General features: G+C 41.6%; 2 protein-coding genes across 5 annotated transcripts in view; both read right to left on the minus strand.

The window, feature by feature from the left end:
* The window catches only part of LOC111667309 (kinesin-like protein KIF21A), a 35,141-nt gene extending 17,253 nt beyond the window's left edge, over positions 1-17,888 (minus strand). For all 4 annotated transcript variants that reach the window (XM_087178425.1, XM_087178424.1, XM_023422971.2 and 1 more), the window contains exons 1-5: positions 17,496-17,888; positions 3,254-3,476; positions 924-1,106; positions 315-464; positions 45-179 (exon numbers count right to left, since the gene is read on the minus strand). In XM_087178425.1, coding sequence (XP_087034551.1) covers positions 45-179; positions 315-464; positions 924-1,106; positions 3,254-3,476; positions 17,496-17,539 — 735 coding nt within the window. In that variant the 5' untranslated portion in view covers positions 17,540-17,888. The remainder of the gene's footprint in view (positions 1-44; positions 180-314; positions 465-923; positions 1,107-3,253; positions 3,477-17,495) is intronic.
* A 1,467-nt stretch (positions 17,889-19,355) lies between these two features.
* Positions 19,356-24,027, minus strand: part of abcd2 (ATP-binding cassette, sub-family D (ALD), member 2) — an 18,602-nt gene continuing 13,930 nt past the window's right edge. Inside the window, exon 10 of the mRNA XM_023422942.2 lies at positions 19,356-23,669. Coding sequence (XP_023278710.1) covers positions 23,465-23,669 — 205 coding nt within the window. The 3' untranslated portion in view covers positions 19,356-23,464. The remainder of the gene's footprint in view (positions 23,670-24,027) is intronic.

Below are 24,027 nucleotides of genomic sequence, written 5' to 3' on the forward strand. Positions count from 1 at the left end.
CATTGTGAAATTGTAGCTGATGATCATCTCAATAGAGTACACACGTTGTTATCGGGAGAGCAGACTCGAACTTGGCACAGGTGGATGGTGAAGATGGCGTGGGAGCGCGAACTCTGGACGTTCATCTGGGTGCTGGCGGTGGTGCGAGACAGAGCGCCCAGCTTTAGACACTGCATCATCTGTTGGACGAGAGACGGAGGGGAGAGAAAAAAAAAATCACAACAGAAAGTGAGTATTCTCACATCATGGGTATTTTTGGTTTTAAAGTTAGTTTTAAACCTGCTCCGGGAACCTGTTGTGGTGTTAAAACTGACCTCGGCTGCAGAGGTGACGGTGCGGGTGGTGACCCCAACAGTGTAGATGCCTCCATTGGCGTCCTCGTGGATTTTGATATTGGACTTCTGCTTCCTGGCCTCGATGTCGCGCGTCGAGTCGAACAGATCCAGCACCTCCTCGTTGTACAGCTGGAGAGCAGGTGAAATTAATTTTTAGAAAAGTAAGTGATACACACAGATTATTGTTACTGATACATCATCAATGCTGTCGTTCCTCTGTCATTACTTCCCAGTCTCATCTTTTCCTGCTCAGCTGCTTCCTCACCAGCTGTTAGCAGCCACTTGTTGGCCGTTAAAAATAAAGCCAGTGGATGACCACAGAGACAGACTAATGATAGTTTAATGGCCGTAGGGTCATCTGGACACTTTAACAACCTGAACCCTTCACCCTCTGCTGACCTTTGACCTCTTGCTGTCTGCATGTCCTGGCTACATGTAACTAATGGATCTTAAGTGGACTGGATGTTTTGAGTGTTGAGTGCTGATAAATGCACCTTGATTTCTATCCTGTGAAATTGTTAAATTTTGCTCTGCCTCTGTGTGTGTGTGTGTGTGTGTGTGTGTGTGTGTGTGTGTGTGCTTCTGCACCTCCAGGAACTGTGCATTGATCTTGAACTCAGGGACTGGCCTGCCCTGCTCGGTGGCGGCCTGTCTGCGCTCCTCGATCCCTTTGAACAGGTGGTTGACGGCCCGGGGAATGATACCCAGCCCATCCTCTCCGATGTTGACGTCGAAGCCGGTTCCCATGGTGTAGGTCTTCCCCGAACCTGTCTGCACGCAGGAAAAAAGACAGTCATCAAATACTTTTCCAAATGGGAATAAGATCTATTCCTGCTTTCATCATGTGTGTATCTATCTAATCTCTCTGTGTTGTGTTTGTGAGATAAACTGTACCATGATTTAGGAAAACACAAAGTCTTCATGTCAGAATACAAGACTGGTATCATTAGAAGAAGGAGCAAGGGTGCAGCTCTGAGGAGTTTGGGGGGGGGGGGTCAGAGGGGACCTCTCTATGTGGTCACCATGGTGACAAAAAGAGGAATGCAACATTGAGCTCAAATTCAAACGTCACCCCTTTCCCTCCCTGTTGAAATGCCTGAAAGACCTTGGCAGTCTGTGTGTGTGATGTGATAGATGAGGGAGTGTGTGTCCAAATGTGTGTGTGTGTGTGTGTGTGTGTGTGTGCGTGCGAGTGAACGAGGAAGACTGTGTGTTTTTCTGTTTTATTGTATTAGACTGCACCTGTGTGATTATGTTTCTGCACTATACTTCTGTGTGTGTGTGTGTGTGTGTGTGTGTGTGTGTGTGTGTGTGTGTGCGTGCGCGTGCCCGCGCACGCTGCCTCCCCTGCAGTCTGTGAAAGGCTCTTTGACAGGAACACAAGAGCCGCAGGAACAATGTGAAGAGAGAATAATGAACAGAAAGAAGAGGAGCGGAGGGGAAGATTAAGAAGAGGGAAAGTTTAACCACTGTTGTTCAACTGGAGAGCAAGAGATGCTGTGTGAGAGAAACACTCCATTCCTACGTGCATTTTTGTCTTTGACAGACAATCACAGATAGCAGTCGATGACAGTTTGAGTGCGAGCAGAGTCGGTGTTACATACCGTCCTCCCGCCTATCATAACAGCAGCAGACAAAACCACCACAGAGTTATGGGACTCAATTAATTACGCTCAGTGTATTTGCATAAAGGCACACTAATACACTTTTTTATTCTGCTTCAGTTAGTGATTCCCCTCACTTATGAAAGGAAAAAGATTATGTACGTATTGTTACCTGCATGCTATATGTGGACCGATCAGTAGCTTTAAGCAACACATTTAAATAGAAAGTTTGCATACAACACATCTGTGATTTGCATTCCGGTCGAGACTCCTGTGTTATTGGAAGAGTTAGGATCTCACATCTTCTGTGATGAATGTTGTCTTGTGCAAAACTTAATCTGAGTGAGTGACACCATTATAATGTGTGATTTAAACAGATGGATCATTAGCATTAGCAAAGCTCGTGATGCGTCTTCAGGGGTAGTGAACCTCCATAAAACTGTGAGACTTGCTGGAGACACATTTTTAAAAAAAAAAGCCTGGTCCAGACTGAAGAGATATGCTGAGTTTTTGTTTTTAGTATTTGGTCTAGCAAAAAAAAAAAAAAAAAAACCTGACACCTTTTTAACTCCACACCACCTGTTTGCAGGCTTTCTGTTAAATATCTGCACGGAGCATGTAAAACAGGTGAAGTGCACCTTTAATGGGACATTTTTGCCACTTATCTGCACACAAATAAGCATTTCAGTAAAGGCAGAGCACATCCCTCACAGTTGATCTAATACATTTTACTTCAGATCTCTTCTATACATATGAATGTGTGAATACAAAATGCCTTTTCTGAAGAGCCCAGAGCTGTGGAGTTGTCAGTGAGCAGGTTAAAGTTCCATGTTAATGTCTCTCAAATATGTTTTGATTTTGTGCTTTAGTTCTCTGCTGTGGTATGAGGTGAAGCAATCTGCTCCCGTTCTGCTTTCATTGGGTAAGAGACTCCCTCTTCGGTCTCCCCCTCTCAAGCTGATCTATCAGAGCCAATATAAAGCGGTGGTGGTGGGGGCAGGTTGGAACATGTCAGCTGATAGTGTATTGACAGAGCTGCTGTGGCTGTGAGGCCTGTTCACTCCCTTCATATCTTGTCTGATGATATGAAATGAAATCATCTTCATCTCACATGCCGGCATAAATCTGGAGGCAGCTCCCTCCCCTTGAGGGATGCAAAGTGGAAACGTCAGCAAATGTGGATGTGTGTGTGTGTGTGTGTGTGTGTGTGTGTGTGTGTGTGTGTGTGTGTGTGTGTGTTACGCCGCTGTGCTGAACTTGCAAGAGAAGAAAAAGTGACACTCTGCAGCTGCATTATGTGTGAGGCTGACCGACCTGTCCATAAGCGAAGATGGTGGCGTTGTAGCCCTCAAGGCAGCCCTCGATGAGTCTCTCTGTGCAGTGGGTGTAGATGCTGTCCTGCTGGGTGTCCATGTCGAACACGTAGTCATAGGTGAAGGCCTTGTCCTTACCCAGGACCACCTGGGGCTCCCCGGGCATCACATACGTACAGATGTGACACCCCTCAATCTTTTCTTTGGCCAGCTGAGGACGAATCCTGGCGGAAAGACAGAGGAATTGATTTAAATTCTCACTAAAGAATATTCCACTACCGAGCTTTCTAAGCGGCAGATATAACTTTAACTCTCTTAATTCCATTTTTAAATTCAGGGATTTTCAAGGCTGTGGTCTGTGGATGTTTGTAAGTGTGTGTGTGTGTGTGTGTGTGTGTGTGTGTAAGACAGAGGCAGAGTGGAGCTGTCTGTGCATGCATCTGAAGCCTCATCAAGAATTTGTGTTCCATTTAAAAACCATGATTGATTGATTATTGCAGGTTTGATAGTGAAATAAAACGGAGCTGAGCTGAAGGCAGGTAATAATTCACTCAGCTGTAAGCAGATGAGTGCTACTACTGTGCAGTGTTGTCGCGTGTACGTGCGCGTAGGACCATGCAGTGCCAGTACACACTACAGTGCCCTCACTGTTCACGAGAGAGAGAGAGAGAGAGAGAGAGAGAGAAAGAGAGAGAGAGAGAGAGAGAGAGAGAGAGAGAGAGAGAGTGAGTGAGTGAGTGAAAGAGCTCTGGGTAAACAGTCCCACCCTGGATTTCATTAAGGAATCGCTCTGTTTGCTTTAGTGCAAATAAATATACTGTTATTACATCATTTCCTCCCATGATGCCCCTTTGCCTCTCATCACTGAACTCACTGTCCACCTGAAGAGGAAGTGGAAATATTTGGACATATTGGAAGTATTAAAATGTCAGAAATATTTGAGGCTTTCACAGAAAAATAGTGCAGATTATACACAGCAAAACTTATATGAAAATATTTGAGATAATACTGAAATACTCAGGAATAATACTGGATATGTATTTGAAAAAAAAAAAGAAAAGAAAAAAAAAAACACTGGAAATTTCCTGTCGGGAAACCTTTTGTAGGTACTAAATTAATTTCCCCCGAGGCTGCAGTCAAAATGAACCCAGATAAATGAGAACTTTACTGAGAAATAATAACCCAGACACACTGCTATTGTTGCTCTCTACTCGCAGGCCTCAACTGTGTGTGTACGTGTACGTGTGTGTGTGTGTGTGTGTGTGAGCGTGTTTAAGAGGATGTGGCATTTTGCATGCTGTTTGCATTCTGTGCGCAATACTTGTGAGCGTGCACATTGGTGGCTTTTTGTGTGTGTATGTGCGCTTGGCCCCATTCATCACAGCAAGAGTCTTGAGAACTTTTGAATGGCCTGAAAGGACAGTCAGAAAGAGAAAGACGGAGAGCAGGAGAAAAAAAAAAACACACAAGCAAAGACGAGAAAGAAAGTAGGAGCTAGTGAGGCTGCAGCAAAACAACCACAGAGGTGTCATTGTGCGTGTGACATCAGATCCCAGCTATTTAGCAGACGCTCTCTGGGATTACAGCACTGATGAGAAAAGACGAGAGGGGAGGGACCGAGTGATGCAGGTTTGGGGGAGAAATACAATCCTTTCTGCAGTAGCTGAACACTTGTAGAGCATTATCCCTGTCAGCTTTGTGCTGTGGGCAGCAGAAATGCAAAACTTCTCATAGAAACTGCAGTTTTACACAATGAATGACTTTCATTACTGATAGTCAAAGCAGGTGAAACTAGTCAAAATGTATGATATACAATCCTTTGTAGTTTGCTTTTTGTGCTTTATGTTTAAAATATCTAGTTAGTTCTATATAAAAAATATCTTGGATTTTTCAAATTCTTTGTCATGATATAGTTCAGTGTATTTACTACAAGAGTATGATTAAAAAATGTCCTTGAAATGCAGGCGGCATTCACTTGAAAAATCTCCTAGTTTAGTAAATTTTGGCTAGACAATCAGACACTTACTCAGAAAAAGAACCATAAAATTGGATAAAAATCTATGAAATTAAGAACGAAGGGGGGAAACACTTGTAATGGCAAAAAATAGCTTTTCCCTCTGTTCAGGTCTGTGGGTTTTTACAGTTTATTTAAAAATCTGGACGACACAGCCAATTAAAAGAAAATCTAATTTTTACTGATTCTCATCATATGATGGATAACTAGATTATTTGACGTCATATTTTGCCATCCATGAGTGGATTATTATAATAAATTATATCACATTTTTCAAATCAAGGGAGCAGAATTTGAAGCCATGAAATTCCAAGAAATAAAAGGAAGCTTTATCTTCTGAACCTTTTTAACTTTTTGATGTAATTTATAAAACTAAAGAAAAAATTAAAGCACTGCAGACATCTTTATGAGTGACGCCTTTCACATTATGCACAGTCATTCGACCCATTGTTAATGTAAAAATATTGATTGGTGCAGCTTTAAGTTTGACAAAAGTGCCTATTAATCTGCACATTATAGAGGTTGCTCCAGGCAAAAGTGATGTAACTGTTAGTCAGAGGGTTTAGGTCATCTGAGGAGACTGTGACCTAATGGTGGGGTGGTTTAGGGCATTACAGGAGTGAATCTGCATTAATCCTTTTGGCCACCATCCCAAAACTTGACAGAGAGCCATTTCTGTAATCCACTTTAACAATGGAGGCACTCACTGTTGCTTAAAGCGGGGGTATAAAGTCACTGGATTATTGTTCATTTTTGAGTGCTTTCAAGAAGTGAAACAAAACAAGAGATGTTTAATTTCGAAAATGTCAAATTCAGTAAAATATCATGAAGTCAGTGAATAGTTGCTCAAAGGGAACCAAGGGAACAAGCCTGTATGATTGGAGCCCCATTTAGAATAAATGCCAAGTCTATCTGACTGTGTTCGCCTCCACAAAGCATTGATGCAATGTTTGTTTTCTTGAGTCCTACGACATCCCCAGGGTCCCCCATTCATAAAGGGACCACGGGTGGGGTAAAGAGGAAAAGAAATGTCTGAGAAAAATGTAAGAGCGAGACATAAAGAGAAAGAATGGGAGAAGAAAAAAAGAGAAAGAGAGAGACAGAGACTAGACATAATGGTTATAGGCCAGACAAAACACTGATGGCAATCTCCGCATTAGGAAGAAGCCCCTGACCGGCCAGTTAAACAGACCTATTATCTCTCTGATGATGATGGCCTTTCATGTAAACCACACTGATTCAAGCTTTTGAAACTGCTGTTTTTCTCAATAATTTCTTGGCTCTTCAAGGTGTAAAAAAGGACCAATTTCCCCGTGTATCATAGTCAAATTAATTGTGACACAATTTTTTCTTTAATGTACCGCAAAGAAATTAGACCCTGAAGAAGTTATACTTAGTCACAACGATGCTTTGAGCTAAATGCTAACATTAGCATGCCATTATGCTCACAATAACAATGTTGACATGCTAGTGTTTCAATTAATGTTTACCCTGTGGTTTACGTTGTTCACCATATTGTTTCAGAAGTTAGTCCCTGAGAAACCTCTACTTCTGTGCAACTATTCTTTCAGCTAAATGCTAACGTCAGCATGCTATCATGCTCACAATAACAATGCTTATATGCTAATGTTCATATAATGTTTACCATGTCGTTTACTATGTTCACCATGTTGCTTCAATGTGAAGCAAGCCCCTTCTCCCTTTTTCTAAGATGCTTTAGCTAACCGTCTCCTGGCTGTTAGCCTAATACTTAAAAGACAGATATTGAGTGATATTTATCTTCTCATCTAACCTTCAACAAGAAAGCGGATAAGACTGTTTCCCAAAAAATATTCCTACTCCTATTCCGTCAGAAAAAACACGAGGTCATAGAAAGTTTGTGGTCATGATTAGAAATGCTAACATTCATTTCTGGTTGTAAGATCAAAAACAAAAAGAACAAAAAGAAACAAAACTATTTTACTCTGCATTGGCACAGCAATCTGGTCAACAATCTTACACTGCTAAGTTGTTCCTAGGATAGATGTTAAAAGTCAATGGCTGACTTTAAGATAGAAAATTATTCTCAAAACATACAGTGTGCTATGTAAAATGGTAAATATCCTATTTGTATTTAATGGGTTAACACCTCTCCTAGCGATTGGTTTGATCCATGTTGTGCATCATTAGATTTCTGATGGTGTGTAACAGATACCAAATAGATTGAGTTCAAATATGTCTTAGCTTTACAGCAACGATGTTTGAGCGTTGTGGGACAATGGACCTTTATTTTGAGTATCTATTAGATGTGTATATATTCACAACTTAAACAAGTTCTGGCATCAAACATCTCTCTTAAACGTAAGCATGTGAGGGATAAGCTAGGTGTGAAGCACGTACTGCTGGTGTATTATTAGTGTGACTGACTGACTTTAGCTGTGATTATGAGCTGGCAGGCTTCACTCTGTGGTTCAACCCAAAACACTCTTTTCTCCTGGCTGAATAAGGGCTGCCCTTCAGCGTTGTGGAGACTTACAGCACTAATCCACCTTCTAGAGTGACACACGCTGGCTCCGCACAGGCTGTTTCTCCAGGAAATTTAACTCCACCGCTTGCTAAACGTGCACATTCAAGCACATGCATGTAAGCATGTAACTACATTGTTCAGCAGCTTTTTGATTCTTCACTAAAATTCAAAATTGATTTGTTTTAGTTGTGCTTAATATTTAGTGTATTGCCCTATTTCCAATAGATATTACAGTGTCAAGAAACAACTGTAATTATTACTGAAAATCAAAGGTGAAAAACCCTCATTCACAGGTACACACACACACAGATCAGGGGCCCCAAAGGCAGAGTCAAAACCTGCGTGTAATTAGTGTAACTGCACAAAACATTAATCTGCTATGACAGTTTCAGCCTGTTGGCTGAAATGCTAAGAAAGAAAAATGCTAAGAAGTTCCAGAGTGGAAGGGATTAAAGGGATACATGAATGTAATGACTATGGAGTATTTATCACCAGGCACTTTACACTATAATGTAAAGGTTTGTGTTGTTACTTAAATAAATATATAATACATAATTCAGAACGGATTTTGATGGACACAGTTGTAAAGGAGGTGACCGTTAGTTAAAAACCAACCCAAAAGACATAAAAGGACACAACAGCACAATAAATATCCTGATATATTAAAAAAGAAAGGAAACGCGCAGCTTGCAATGATAACTGGAAACATATATTTTTGTACCGTTTACTGAAGGGAATAGTTTAACATTTTGGAAAATACACTTTTGCTGTCTTGTCAAGAGTTAGATGAGAGGATTGGTATCACGTGCAGCTGATTACTTAGCTTAGCATAAAGACTGGAAGCTGGGGAAAACTGCTAGCCTGGCTCTGTCCAACAAAATGTGCTTAGGGCCTTATGAAGCTACTGTCAGCCAAGAAATAGTCTGATATAAAAGTGTAATTTAAATTACTTTTTAATTGCTTTAGTTGACTTTTTTTCTATCCAGAGTGACAAACAATGACTGCTAACATGTTGGGGTTCAGTGTTTGGCTAAAGGACACTTTGAGAGGACAGATGACCTTCCTCAGCCATTCAGAAATCAACCCATTATGCAATTCTGTTCCAATATGACTGTTGACATGGAAGTAAACTGCAGCTTTTAAGCAGTTTAACAAAAGAAGGCTGAATGACACTGACTGATGTGAAGAGTTCAGAGCGCTGAGATACAGTTCACTTCACCGTGAAAGGGCTAAAAGGTAGACTCACACTCACATACACTGTAGTCTATATACACATCTCCAGTACCTATTCAAACACACACACACACACACACACACACACACACACACACACACACACACACACACACACACACACACACTACATTAAAGACTGAGACACAGGGGCTTTGTCAGCCTCTCCCCATGTGACATGGCCTGTTAGGCTCCTGCTCTCAGTCTCATTACTGCGATTACAGTGACAGCCTGAGAAACGGTGAACTCCTCACGCGTACACACACATACACACAGACATCATCCAGTGAAAAGGAAATGTGATGAAAGCTGATGAAAGTAAAAAACCTAAGAGTTTACTCTGTCACAAAGATTTTTTAGAAAACTCTTATTCATACCAACTAGAAACAGGGACACTTGCACTTGCAGCGTGCAACATTGAATCACACACTCACACACGCAGTATAAAGAAGACATGACTGCAGCTTCTTGGATACTACCTCAGATTTTTGGATCTGATCCTGGCAATGAGAAGAGATAGATAACATAAAAATAAATCCATCAGCATTAACTCTGCTGACCTCGTGAACAACATAAGAGGATGTGAGGAAACAAGAAGTAATGAGATACTGATAAAAAAAAAAAAAAATAAGCGATGAGTCAGCCCATCACCACCATGTTGCCGATCTAATCCTTCCTTAAACACAGCCAATCAAATCGCACGCTGACATCACCCCACCGTCCAATCAATTCACTTCCCAGAGATGCAGCCGATCATTCTGCATCATCACTGACAACAATAACAAAAAAAAAAAAAAAAGCCTGATGCTTCATTCCTGACGAGATAACCTAATGTGCAGTCAATTTTTGGTTTAGTCTTGTTTTTCATGTACAAGTGGCACAGACTGCACCCAGTGATTCAGCAGAAAAACAGAACGGAACATCTGAGCCCATGAGGCAGCAGCAGACAACAAAACCCTTTTCTCCACATTTCACGCTGCCATTGGCACACTGACTCATCACCTGACATCATCATGTAAAGTCACATATTTCTGGATCTTGCACTTAAGACTTGGTTAAAAGCAAAATAATCTGCTCGCTACTTTCATTACGTCCCAAAACACATGGCTGAATTTGCTTTTCAGGGTTGAGTCACCCAAATTACATTAAATATTGTTTCTCAGCGGCTGATGAGATAGTTTTCAGGACATCTTCCTGATGTTGAGTTTTAACGTGTCACAGAGTGGAAATTAAATCGTAGAGGTGGTACAGCTGCATATAGAGCCGATGGAAAGACGTGAATTCTGCAAATTTCCAAAGTGATGTAAAGACGCGTACGTACAAGTTGAATATTTGTGCATAAAGTATTAAATGCGTTTCCCTGTTGACATGTGTACCTTCCCCTTACCTTAATCTTAAGGAGCTTTATGAATCTACTTAATAAACACACAGAGACAACCCAACTGCTGAGCTGTGAGATCAGTCAGACGCTGAGCTCAACACAAACGCACACTTAAGCACACTTCAGTACACTAATGAGGCATTGCTAACTAGCTTAAAGCTAACGTGTGTGCAGCTGGTACATTGGCTGAACACAGGCCTCAATAACATCTGAGACTAAGCAGCTGAAGAATGTCTGAGGGTTCTGATGAAGATGTGACCGGACTGCAGTAACTGTGTGGACTGATGACAGTGATGCCATCCAGCAGAGGTTAATGAGGGACCACAGTGCACTACTAACACACACACACACGCACGCACAATTGCAGGTGCACACAATTCCTCGTACACACACGCTCTGCTGGCCAAGTCTTGCTCGTGTAACTGAGACGAGAGAACCGCAGAGAATCGGATTGCGGTGAGCAACACACGCGCACACACACACACACACACACACACACACACACACACACACACACACACACACACACACACACAGAGTTACTACAGCCCTTCTTCTAGTCAAAGGCCTCTGTTGAAGTGTTAATAGTGAAAAGCTTCTCTCTCTATTCTTCAGACTTGGTGACTGTAGGAAATACGATCGTAGCACTGCATTCATTCACATCCTTTTAAATGCGTGTGCGTCAAGCCTTCAGGTGCAATGATGTTCTTATATAACAACACGCACAAACACATGCACACATAAACAGCATGGCTCTTTTATAGCAGCAGGTGGACTTATGTGTTTGTATCTTCTATGAGTGTGTGTGTGTATGTGGACCAGCTTGTGTGGTATGTTTCTAACGGCCGCCCTGGGCAAGAAGATGAATGAGAAGGAACAGAAATGATGGAAAGATGTAAAAAAAAAAAAAAAAAAAAAAAAAAGAGAAAGCAGACTGTATGGACAGTGAAAATACAGCCACAGCCACAATGAGCTGCTACTCTTTTATCCACCACAACGCCGCAGTAGAACAAGACTGTGCTTTTAGTAACAGTCTTTACATTGTCTAGCAGCTGGTCTTGACATCAAGAGCCAATTCACTGTATCTCTCTCTTCAGTGTATTTCTCCAAGTCTCCAACTGCTAAGAGGCTGAGAGCAGCCAAACTCTGGAAATGCAAGATTTAGCACGAGCTATTCGCAAATGATTCGTGCCACAATAACAATGTTAAGTGTTGCTTTAATAAGTATATGTCGGGGATTTCCATTTATTCTCAATGAAGGATGCATCCTTGATATTTTGCAGTTAAACTTTGACCAGTCCACGGGATGTGATATAGACGTAAAGACCTTGAATGTGTCTTTTTCCCTCAGGGTCTTGTGTGAAAACAGCAAGGCAGTGATGTCGCCAAGGAGGTTTGGGAACGACGCCAGAAAATGGAGAAGGGGTCAAAAGAGAGACAGAGCGGGAAAGAGAAAAAGAGGGTGTTCTGCTAACTCAGCGTTTTAGTTCTTCGTTTGGCAAGTGAGTGCCGTCCATTCACAGGACCATCGCTGCACACCCTGAGGCTTGAAAGGACCTCCGGTCACCGTGGTGACAGCTAAAACAAGCTGCTGTGGAGAAATTCTGACAGGGTCACTGATCACAGCACCGACTGCTTCCTGGGTCAAAGGTCACAGGACAGGAAGGAGGGAGAGGTGGAGAGGTGGCAGAGGATGGCGGCTGCTGTCACCCTGACTGGCAGCCAATGAGGGCGTATGAGGATAATACACAGACACAAACACACACACACACACAGACACACAACTGGCCTCCAGCACTGATACCAGATTAATGGAAACATTCCTTTTTGACAAGGACAGTTCAGCCCAGTCACGGCACACATGGGACTCCAATGGAAATTCAAGTTGAAAGCAGTAAAATGAAGAAAAACAATAAGCACAGCATAGTAAAAAACATGTTTTGCATACGTTTATGGGACATTCAAGGATGAGGGGTGGTTAAAATAACAAAACATGAGGAGTGTGTGTGGCCAGATATACAAGAACAAACCAGTGGTGTTAAAGCACAGCTACACTACATGAAACTAATCTTAAATCTATACTGAATTAACCTTTGCCTGTGCTGGTTTAGACTGAAGTTATTGAATATCTCAACCACAATATCACATGACAGCGGCTGGCAGATGGCTTGCAGCTTGCTTTGCTTTGCGTCTCGGTTCACTTGAGTTGGTTCATGAATATTTATCATGAATATGCCTGGACAAACACAGGTTTATGCATGCACGCGCACACACACACACACACACACACACACACACACACACAATCACACAAGCATATGAGCACACACAATGCTTTTGTATCGCAGCAGCAGGCAAACAGCCTTTGCCCTCAAACGTAATCCACAAAGGTCAAAGGGGGAGGGACTTGTATATGACAGGCGCTCAGAGGAGCCAATAGGAGACAGACAATTTGGATATTAAGAGTTGCTGGGGGGCGTTTAGGTCTACTTTGCATTTGACAAATTCATTCTGATTCGATTTTTTAAATACAAACTCCATAGCTTAAAAAATGTAAAGACTTCACTCAAACGAAATATACGATGAGATGATTTTGCTGTAATGTTTCTACCTTCCATTAAGGGCCACCACTAACAATTAAGATTATTTAGATTATTTTCTCAATTAATAATTTTTCCAATAAAATATCAGAAAAATACTGAACAATGTCCATCAAAATTTTCCAGAATGCAGTTCACAACCCAAAGGTGTTCAGTTTGCTATCACATGAGACAAAGAAAAGCAGCAAATCTTTACATCTGAGAAGCTGGAATACATACATGTTTTTGTCATTATTGCTTGAAAATATGATTTAAATGACTAATTGTTTCAGGTCTTAGTCCCTTTAATGTGTCAATGAGTCAAATCACATATATCAATACTGCCATATACTCTAAATGTTATCAAATTGTATTCAAATGGCCCACTCTAAATTTCACTTGTCTTGTGGAAGTGGAACTTCAAGCATTTAAATGAGGATTAAAACATAATCAGTTTACCAATTTCAAAAGCACTAACTCTATCCCATCTAATTAAAGAGAAAGAAACTCTCTTCCTCTAAATTCAGCAGTACGAAACCTGAATCCTTGCCACAGGCTAATCCTGGCTGCCAGCTCTGAATTATTAAAGCTGCAATTCAAGGAAACTGATAAACGAATGAGTGACATGACCGGCTCCTTAAAGCGAAGTCAGTATCACGAGTTAATTCTTGAATAAATCATTAACTTCCTGTTTTAATTTTTCATAGCATATGGGACAAGAGACGCATGTGTATGCCTGTAAGCGAAAACGCACACATACAAAGATTCGGTGTTACGTAAGAAAATGAACACACACACACAAATACATTCACACAGAGGACAACCCAGCAAACAGTGTACGTGTTTGCTGAATCATCCAACAATGTGCTGCAGAAGTGCCCCATCCGTACGCTGTCAGGTGTGAAGAAAAACCTTTAAAACCACACGACAGCACAGCACATGCGTCTAATGTTTAATAAAGTATAATCTCACTGAAGAAGAGGCAAGTGCATTTCTAAAGAGCAAATACACTTTTACGTTACATCATCTTTCCAGTAATAAATCAAAATGACAAAACAAAAAAAAAAAACTCCCCCTGTTCAGGCTCCAGATCCCTTTCTTTCTTGTTCTGCCTGCTACCTCAAAAAAGGAGACAGAATTAGGATGATAAAGAAGCATTTCATCACTGAGGACCTGTTGGTGTGGGGGATTAGGAACTTGCTAACAGACAGCATTAGCCTCGCAGGCTGAGGCAGGTACTGGTTGGCAACCTGATGGCTGCTTACTGCAAACACACACACACACACACACACACACACACACACACACACACACACACACACACACAAGGCTAACTAAACTATTACAGAGTGGGGGGGGGGGCTGCCAGTCAAAACCTCTAAGATGCTTCTAAGTTCAGCTTCACCACAACTATGAAGCTCCAAAATAATTAGAATGTTGCCACGGTGATTAATCGAGCTGAAATCACCAACATGAAGATGTAGTTTGATGTTCACATGTACGAAGTCAGTGATTAAGAGGCAGGTTAAAAGGTGTGTCTTCTAGAGATTATTAAGTGAAAGTAAATTGTACTTTCAGTTAATGATGACACATTTTGTCTTAAGGCTCCAGCTGCATCAGCAAAACAGAAATCACATTAGCTAGCACGGGAGGGCCTTAAGAGATTCACTGTAACAACACAAGAAACCATTTTGACTCTTTTTTATTTCTTTCATCTTTGTTGTCACAGTAAATTCGTGTTTAATGGTGTTCTCCAGTGGTTTTTCAAGCTCTTATTCATGTTGTATATTTGTGGGTGGACATAATTATTGTATCATATGAGATATAACTTAAAGTTAAAGTCATTTAAACTTAAACTAAATTGATTTTTGGCCACTTGTCAGGCAGTACAACAAGCTCTAAACACAACATTTACTAATTATTAACTTAAGCCTCTTTTCCACTCGTCAAAAAACACACTAAGACTCGCTGACATCTGGCTTTTGTTGGCAAGGTAAAAGGGAACAATCAGCATTCACTCCCAGGTCAAATGAGTCTGCAGTAGACGCAGGTGTTATGAGGCTCCAGTGATGTAAACACAAAACCCAGGTGAACAGGCTAACGTATATGGACACATTAAACAGACCTGTCACCTGCCCAGCACAGTGCGGTAAAACCAGAGACATTGCTACACGGCTACTCTGCACTCGGGATGAAAGAGTGAACGCAGTCATTTTGGTGTAAAGAGAGTATTATAAAGATGCTACAGCTAACTTGTTAGCAAACCTACTCCACATTCAGCAGATGTAAAGCAGCATTAGCATTAGCTACCTTCAGAATTTTGGTCAAAAATCTACTCTTGTTTTAGCTCTGTTATCTGGCTCTTAAGCTGTAAATGCTCCGCTAACAGCTAGCTGCTAACTCTGTCTGTCTTCTGTTTGGTGCTTTACCTTAGCACTAGATTTTGGGCTAAGAAATGGCTGCTGACAGCAGACAGAGTGAACCTGCTGTGAAGAAAGTACTATATTTTTTCATGCTAACACAGCCTACTTGAATTTAAAATGTATTTAATGTATTTAACAAAGAGAAAGGAGCCTGATGTGATACAGGGAGATTGCAGGTAAAGTCAGGAGAGCCTCAGAGACAGGACATGGACCCGCTTGCCTTGTGTGTGTGTGTGTGTGTGTGTGTGTCAAAGAAAAAGAGAGAGATTAGTGACAAAGCATTTTCAGATCCCACAGCTGACCTCAGAAGAGTCTGCACTTCAAAGCTCAGAGGCTTTGAAGTGCAGACTCTTCAACAATCAGATCTTTTTCACTGTGAACCAAGTATTGCTTCTAGCTTTGTCCCCAATCCCACCTCTAAATTAACTAGTTTTCATTTTTAGCTTCAACAAATCTTAACATTAACAAATCTTTCCAAAATTCATACAACTGCCACACAGAGGAAGGGACATAATCTTTACTTAATTTGTGCCTGCAACATGTCAACAGAGACAGTGTCAGTTCATGTGTAGTCACCTCCACCATGGAGGTTATGTTTTAACCTGTGTCCGTTTGTTGGTTTGTTTATTTATTCGTCAGCAGGATTATGCAGATCTGGATCATACAAAGATGAATTGATATGACACTGGCCTGCTCTCTCTGACTGCCCTTCTAGTTACTTATAAATTCAAACGCTTGCTTTACATGAAAGGGTGAAGAAAGAAAGAAAGACAAGTGATTCAGAGAATGAATGGATGAATGAACCAATGAAAAGTCAGCTGATTGTCAATAGGTCTAAAGATGGAAACACAGAGCTCACCAAATAATGAATGAAGCCTGAGCTCTTAAAGAAGATACAATAGCAGGTAGTTAAACACCTGTCTGTAACTTGACTTGCCATATTATTAATGTGCCTATATGTTCTTTAGTCTCTTGCGAAGCTGAAAACATCTTTAAAACTTGTCTACAGTAAACTAAGGCGGCACATCTCTGCCCATATTACATTACAGAGGAAACCAGACAAATGTAATCTTGCCATCTGAATCTTAATAGTGAGACTGCACAGTGCTGAACAGCCAGAGATAGCCTGATACAGAATATGTACTATCCATAAAGGACAGGGACGGGATAGTAAACTGAGTTGGCTCAGTAAACAGAGTGCTGGGTCAAAGTCTGAACGCACTATAACAAAGTGAAGCTAGGCAGAAAGAAGAGAAACATGAGAGGAACACGCTTTTGTCCTCTCTCTTCCACTGATCCAGTTCACATGATGTTTCAGATTGCGTTTCCTTAACAAACACAAACACACGCACACGCTGGATCACTGCTGCCACCCTATCATATCAATCTATGGACGTCTATATTGATTTGTTATGTATCTTATTGTTTGGACTGCGTCTGGGCCACACACGCACATAGATGGCAGAGACACTTCTGGGAAGCACTGATATAACTGGTGACTCAGGGGACAAAGGTCACATCAGCATGATACAGCAAACACACACTGCCTGAAACACAACACAAAATACACTAAGTACACTTCTACCAAAGCATTGTATGCTATTAAAAATATCACATAAGGTGTCGCCGTTTAAAAACAGACCATCAGCCAGTGCGTGTTGTGCAGGAGAAACAATGTATGGGAATAGTAACAGGCTTTTCCTCGGCCTAATCCACACGCAGATCTTCATTCATAAATCCACTACACAGCATGTACATGCAGTGCAGGTATTAACAAAAGAAGGTCATGTAATCTCGGGCCAGTGGTCTATATTTGTTGTTTGAATGAGACAATAAGCTATAAACTGCAGCTCCTGGCATGGGTGTGGAGAAGACAATGTGTATGTTGCTGAATAGCTTCAAAATAAAAGCACATTCAGAGAAGGAGGGGTGTCGTTTCTGAAGGGTTTGAGGATACAGACATAAGAATGGATGCACTAGCTCCAGATGTATGTTTACATGTTGGCTAAAGGTGGACGGTTAAGCAGCAGGAATAACATGTGCACGGTTAAAGCAGGTGTGTCGCAAGAGCATCTTCGGAGAGGAGGGTCCGCCGCTGCATCCTTACCTCAGGGCGACGCGCACCGTGCTCTCATCCGGCCCGCTGGTCATGGTGTCACCGGGGTCCGGCCCGAACAGTCCGCTTAAAAATAGCTCGATTTCCCTTTTCTCTTTATCCTCTTACGAGACAAGAGAGCGCCCCCCCTCCCTTCCTCCCTACACCTCCAAGAAAAGCGCTTCTATCTTGAGCCTCCACCGCCGCCGCTCTCACCTCCTCCTCACCCGCTTGGAAACAGGAGCCATGTTTTATCAAATGGAGGCGCTAATTAGGAGCTGATTTTATTAATCTGCCATAGTCCTGTGGTGGTCACCTCAACAGAGGCATCGTCTCAGCCTCATGCCCGGGCTGGGTGCACCGTGTGTGAATGTGTGTGTGTGTGTGTGTGTGAGTGTGGACGAGCCAGGACTCCGCTCGGCGTGTTGATTCCCAAGACGGAGGACGTAACCAGACTCCTCCTCCTGAGCTGTACCAATACAGACAGGGGGGCAACCTCAACCACAGCCCAGGAGGACATGTGGAGAAAATGTATAACCAGACTACTACTACTACTACTACTAAAATGAATGACAATAATGATAATAAAAATAATTTTATAACGTTATAAAATTTTGATCTTGATGGAGGCAGGATCTATTATATTAGACTGCATTACTTTAACCTATATGTACCTAATAAACTGCCAGCTATATGCTGACTCTTGTCTCCTCTGTATTTGTAGAATAAAGTTATTTGAAAAAATATATTGAGAAAGGCTCAATCAGACTCTCACCAGCCTGACACCAGCCTATTTTACATAACAGACTGATGGACAGCAGGTCCAGCCCAATTAAGTACCCCCCCCCCTCCAAATTACAATTTGAAGCCTTAAATATGAATTTACAATCATTAAAATCCATTCAAATGAAACCAATTTCTATTCTGTCTGTGTGTAGTTTGACTTCATTCCTCTCATTCTCATATTTTCATAATAAGCCATATTGTATTTCATAAGATGACACACATCAGATTGGTTTAGAAGATGAGGGTCAATAAATGAATATGGCTTCTTGGGCATGCTGCCACCTTGTGATCAACTCCTATTATTGCACTGGTGAAGCTGAAGTGACGTGTCACTTGATTCTGCCAGCAGATGGCTTCACAGACTCGCCTGCTGTGTCCCAATCCCACATGCATAGTGTGAGCTATGCTACTTGTCATTGTTGCAGTTAGCATACAAAAAATCAACAGACTTTTGTACAAACAATAAATGACACAAGACAAGTCAATCTTGATGTTTCTTTTAGCTGTTCTGCTGGATCTGCTTCATGTTTCTAGTTTGAATGCACTATGTAGTGAAACCCTGCTTACAACGAGTATGTGCTTTCCAACTTGGACACAGTTCCTGCTTAGTCTTTTGCAACAAAAATAGTACAGAGCCAGTAAGAGGTCATCAGGCAAAAAGCAGCTGCAGGCCTCTGCGCTCTGTATCAGCTACAGTAGCTTGAGTTTGCTCCCAGTCTTGCGTATCGGACAGAAATACTGCCTCGAATCTGAAATCGTGTTGTGTTTTTGGACCGGGCCTGACATTATCAGCCTAAATACCCCACAGTGAAGTGGTGGCATGGCCTTTAGCTTGCTGAGATGGGTTTATGCTTTACCTCTAGGATGCTTCAAGTCGAGATCAGTAGAATTACTACACCTTTTATTACATTAAAAGAGCTGGTAAGAGCAAATCAACCACTTACTCTAGCTAAAAAAGACATGATATTCACTTCTCAGCATTGAAAAAAAAAAAATAAATCAGTGATAAACTATTCTATTTTAGATGCACATTTGCAGGGAAATGGTGAATTAATGTTGGGGAAATGAACACAAGATGACCCACTCTTAAAGGTTGCAATGTATTGTTTTATTTACAAGAAAATACATCTTCATCTTTCAACTTAAAGTGACCTTAGCACATGATTTTCAAAACAGATGACCTTTATGTCGATGTACCTCCCTTGATTCTAAGGTTAAAGAATACAGATTCCTACACATGCACGATGAGATCTCAATGAAGGAGGTCTGGGATAATGTTACAGGAATTCAAAATATAAAATCGTTATATGTAACTGAGTTTTGATTGCAAACAGAGCTCTGTTTAAAGTAACTATGGATTAGGAGTCCAAACTGTAGAAGCCCCTGCCTTTGAGGGAGAATCACTGCATGTTGTTTCTGTGTTTTTTCCGGGACAGTCTCGAAAACTCTCAACCTTTCACTGAGCATTTTTCCTTTCCCATAATCCCACTTCACACACCACATGTACAGCAAATCCCACTTTAAAAACCACAAAGTGGCTCTAATAAAATAACATTACATGCACTATAAACACAATTATAAAATCCTCAACCGTCAAACCATGACAGAAACGTGTATGACCAGACCACATGTATTCATTGTCTTCGTAACCTTAGGATTTACTTTATCATACATGTTGGATACATTCAATCTCTTACTGACAGAAGGGATGATAGGATGAACGTTTCAGTGTCAAAGTTTCGTTAGTAAGGATGTCATCATTGTATAAAGCAGGGTCATAAAGTGTAGTAGGCCACAGTGGGCCTCATCTCACTGGTAAGCTATATTTACTAAAAAAAAAAAAAAATGATGAGGTGCCATGTTATGTGATATAGTATAGCAGTTGTCTCCTACTACCTCACCCATGGATAAGGGTGCAGCACCCACTGTCCACCCTTTTGCCTGATCTTCCCTGGAGAAACGTAAGATCTGTGCCGGGGGCCTGCTAACGAGAAGGCACCTCATCGTTGCTTCTCCCAGATGAAAAAATGCCTAATTACTGCCTATCGATCGCGCCTACTTATTTCAGGCACTACTACTCATGTTCCAGTGTCACGTCGCAGACCCTGTGTCATTCAGCGGCTCGTCTGCCCTCCTGTCAACAGAGTCTGACGGAGGACACGGAAAGATTATGTATTTCAGGTCAGAAACTCATGTGTGTAATGCTGTTTAAAAGGCTTGCCATGCCATTTTGAAGACCTACAGTAATGCCCATGTGTACCAAATGAAAGCATAATTATTCTTTAGTATTACAAGGCCATCACAGAGCATAACAGTTATCATTCCTTTAGATATTAAAAGAACGTTTCAGTCATTGTCTTTCTTCCTCAGTCACATTTAGGGGAGAACAAAAACCGAAGTTTGTCCTTTGGTAACCTGGCAGCCATCCTCCTGAGCGGACCAAGGCTGCATTCAAATGCTCTATAATCCTTTTCTTGAACTGTCCACTAAAAGCCAAAGAAGGAGGTTTCAAAGGTTTAAAATCTCAATGGAGGAAAGATGTGGCACTTGTAGACATCTTGGGTTCAGTCGGAGCTCAGGCTGAAGAAAAAGGCCTGAGGGAGTCATTAAACTTTGACATGCATAAGAAACAACATACATAGTAAGTTCCATACCAAATTAGATAATGCAGGTGTAGTTATAGACCTAAAATTAGCACTCATTTGCCCATTTGTTTGAATGATAATAACAAGCCATGGTGTTGTTTGTATTCTGCTGATGATGCGACTGATTGTCCATTCTCTTCAACAAGAAGTCAACACCGACATTGTTATGTCGGTGTCCAAAATAGTTAACAAAACAGTGGCTTATTAACCAGTGAGATGACTTAATATTATCACACTGCGCTAGTCACTCAAGTCCTGTATGCAGTACAGTGTGAGAGTAAGACGAAGTCCTGTGTTCCCCCTGTTTGTGCAACATCTGGACCATTCATACAAAATACAAACAGATTTCACTATAGCCATGTTTCCAATGTGGGTCACCACATTTATTTTTTCATTTTTTATTTTTTTTACAGAATGAAATAATGTCTCTGGTTGTTTTTTCTGCCATTAAAATATGCTGACATTTTGTGTCACTTGGCAAAACCTGAGGCCCAGGACGAATGAGGCCACGTATAAAACTTCATGTGTCTATGGTGAAATCTGAAGGCTATATTGTAAATGAATGCCACAGTGGGAACACATGATCTCCTATCCTGTTTAACCGAGGGGCAAAAGTCAGCCTGGTTCACTGCTCCTCAGCCTCTTTGTGCAGGACACGGCGAGCATGTACACAGGTCTGAACCACACAAAGAAAACAAATAACACCCTATAAACATAAGCAGCCACTGCCACAGTTTAGAATCACCACAGTGTTTTTCCATAAGAACAAAAACATGATATTAGCATAACAAATCACTATTTTCACAGTATCACAACTTCAGGTAAGTTGCTGGTAACAAACATGGAGGCTAAATGAGGAAAAACAATCTTAACTTTGACAGCAACTGGAAAACCACCAGGACCTCGGGGCAGCCATTAGTCGAGAGGCGAACAACCTGCTGAAGTGTCTTTGAGCCACAAGTCTTCAATCTATAAATAAGTCTGACCTCTAAGCTTTCTACTACTGTGCATGAGCCCAATTATGAAATATGCAAATTAGGTAGAACCCAATAAGGCCTCATATAGTATAACATAATCATATGTTGAATTTAATCTGAAACACACACTTGATATTAAATGATTATCAGCCTCAATTGCAGAAGGGTAAGAAATAAAGCATTTCTTACGTCATTAATAAATGTATATGAAATCTCCTGTCACTGCATAAGCTGCTGATTGACAGAGGGTATGAGCTCATTGTCCAGTACCTTCATGCATCTAAACAGGAGCAGCACTGCTGACGTAGCAGAGTCCAAGCAGGCACCTGACACGCAGCAGACACACGAGTGTGTTTTGTGTCAACACAACTTGGGGGGGGGGGGGGGGGCTTCGACAGGCGGCCACTGAGTGTGTACATGTATCTGACAGTTACACTGTCTTACCTACCTGGCTACCTGCTCGCCCATGTGCAGTATACTTTATAAGTGTGACTGTTCACAGACCATACCAGACTACCGGCTTGTTCCTGCTCCTCTTCCTTTGAAGAGGGCCTCTTCAGCTCATTGTATTTGTTCAATAAACCAGAAACCTATAGTTTTGGGGTCAGACCTGCGTCACTAATTGCTCTAATAATAGACCTCTGGCTCTTTTTTTTCTGCTAGCCTTGTGTAAGTCTGAAACTGAGCCTGTACCAGTGGTTTAAGGGTCTGCCATAACCTAAAATGGGTTAAGATGAGGTATAAAGAAAGGGATTGTACTACTACTATATACACAAACCAAGCAAAGGCATATTGTGAAAAATAGTCTCTTTTGACCTTTCCAAACAAAGAGGTCATGTTAAGTTCAGTAAAAGCTCAAATCTACTGCTGAATTATGGAGGTAAAAACAAAAGTGGATCCTGCAGAGCCCAGCAGACTGGGTTTGGAATACTGTTTGGGGCATCGGTTAGCGGTTTTATATTAAAAGTTTTCCAGCTAGAATGCAGCTATCACTGTGAGCTAGCATGACAAACAGAAACAGCCCCCTAGAAGCAGAGTAAAGTGCTATAAAACAAACTAACAAATTCGTTCTCTTGGTTAATTTAGATTTCTGCCACTTTGAAACTGTGGCAGAACGATCTCAAAGTTGATATAATGAGCTAAAACCAAACATTAAAATCTACAGCTGAGTATGCAGTCGATCTGCAAGCGGGGGTGGGGGGGAGGATACTTGTGAATCCACTTCATGCTCCCCCTCCACCTCTGAAGAGTGCAGCAGGGCAAAGTGACGATTAAAAGAAGAGGGAGAGGAGAGAGGAGAGCTGAAAGACTAGTTGGCATTAAAAGCTCTCCTGCTCTAACGGAAGAGGCTCGGAGCAAAAGAAAAAAAATCTACACAAGCTAAAAAAAAAATAAAAAAAAAAGCCTGAAAAAATACTAACAAACCCCCTCCGGATTTCTTTTTTCTTTCATTGCCTCTTCCGTCTCCCACACTCTTTCCCCCACCTCTTCTCTGCTCTTTCCCACTTGTCTCTTTCCCCCTCTGGGCCTCTTCCCTCCCTCCCTCCCCCGTCTCTCTCTCTCTCTCTCTCTCTCACTCCTCGGCAGTTTTGAGGACAGAGTCGTCTCCCAGGATCTTGCAGAGCTCGTTGAGGCGATGCTGCATCTCGGGAATGCCGGCCAGCTGGGCCTCCAGCCGCTGCTTCTCCTCGGTGAGGGTGAGGCGCGTTGCCGTGTCCAGCTGCTCGAAGCGCCAGCCTCCCTCCCCGTCGAACTGCAGCAGGTGGGTGTGGTACTTCCTGGAGGTGGAGGGGGAAGGATTTGAAGTGAGAGAGTGGAAAAAAAAAAACTTGGGTTCATCAGATATATCATATATATATATATATATGATATATGATATCATATATGATATATGATATATGATATCATATATGATATATGATATATGATATCATATATCGACACCCTCTTAAAATAATGGCCTAAGTCATTTTTTCAGGTTTTTCAGGAAACACAAAAAACTCAACAAAAGAGTCACACTTTTGACATAGGCCATTATACAACCGGGGGTAGAATTGCATGTTCCCCTCAACTGAGGATTCAGGCGATTTTACCAGAGGTGGCCAGCATCATGAGGGGGTGATTTAGGCAAAAAAA

This window comes from Seriola lalandi, unplaced genomic scaffold, assembly GCF_002814215.2.
Source record: "Seriola lalandi dorsalis isolate HSWRI2012SDOR001 ecotype SW California unplaced genomic scaffold, Sedor1 jcf7180002054688, whole genome shotgun sequence".
In the NCBI taxonomy this organism is placed as follows: Eukaryota; Metazoa; Chordata; class Actinopteri; order Carangiformes; family Carangidae; genus Seriola; species Seriola lalandi.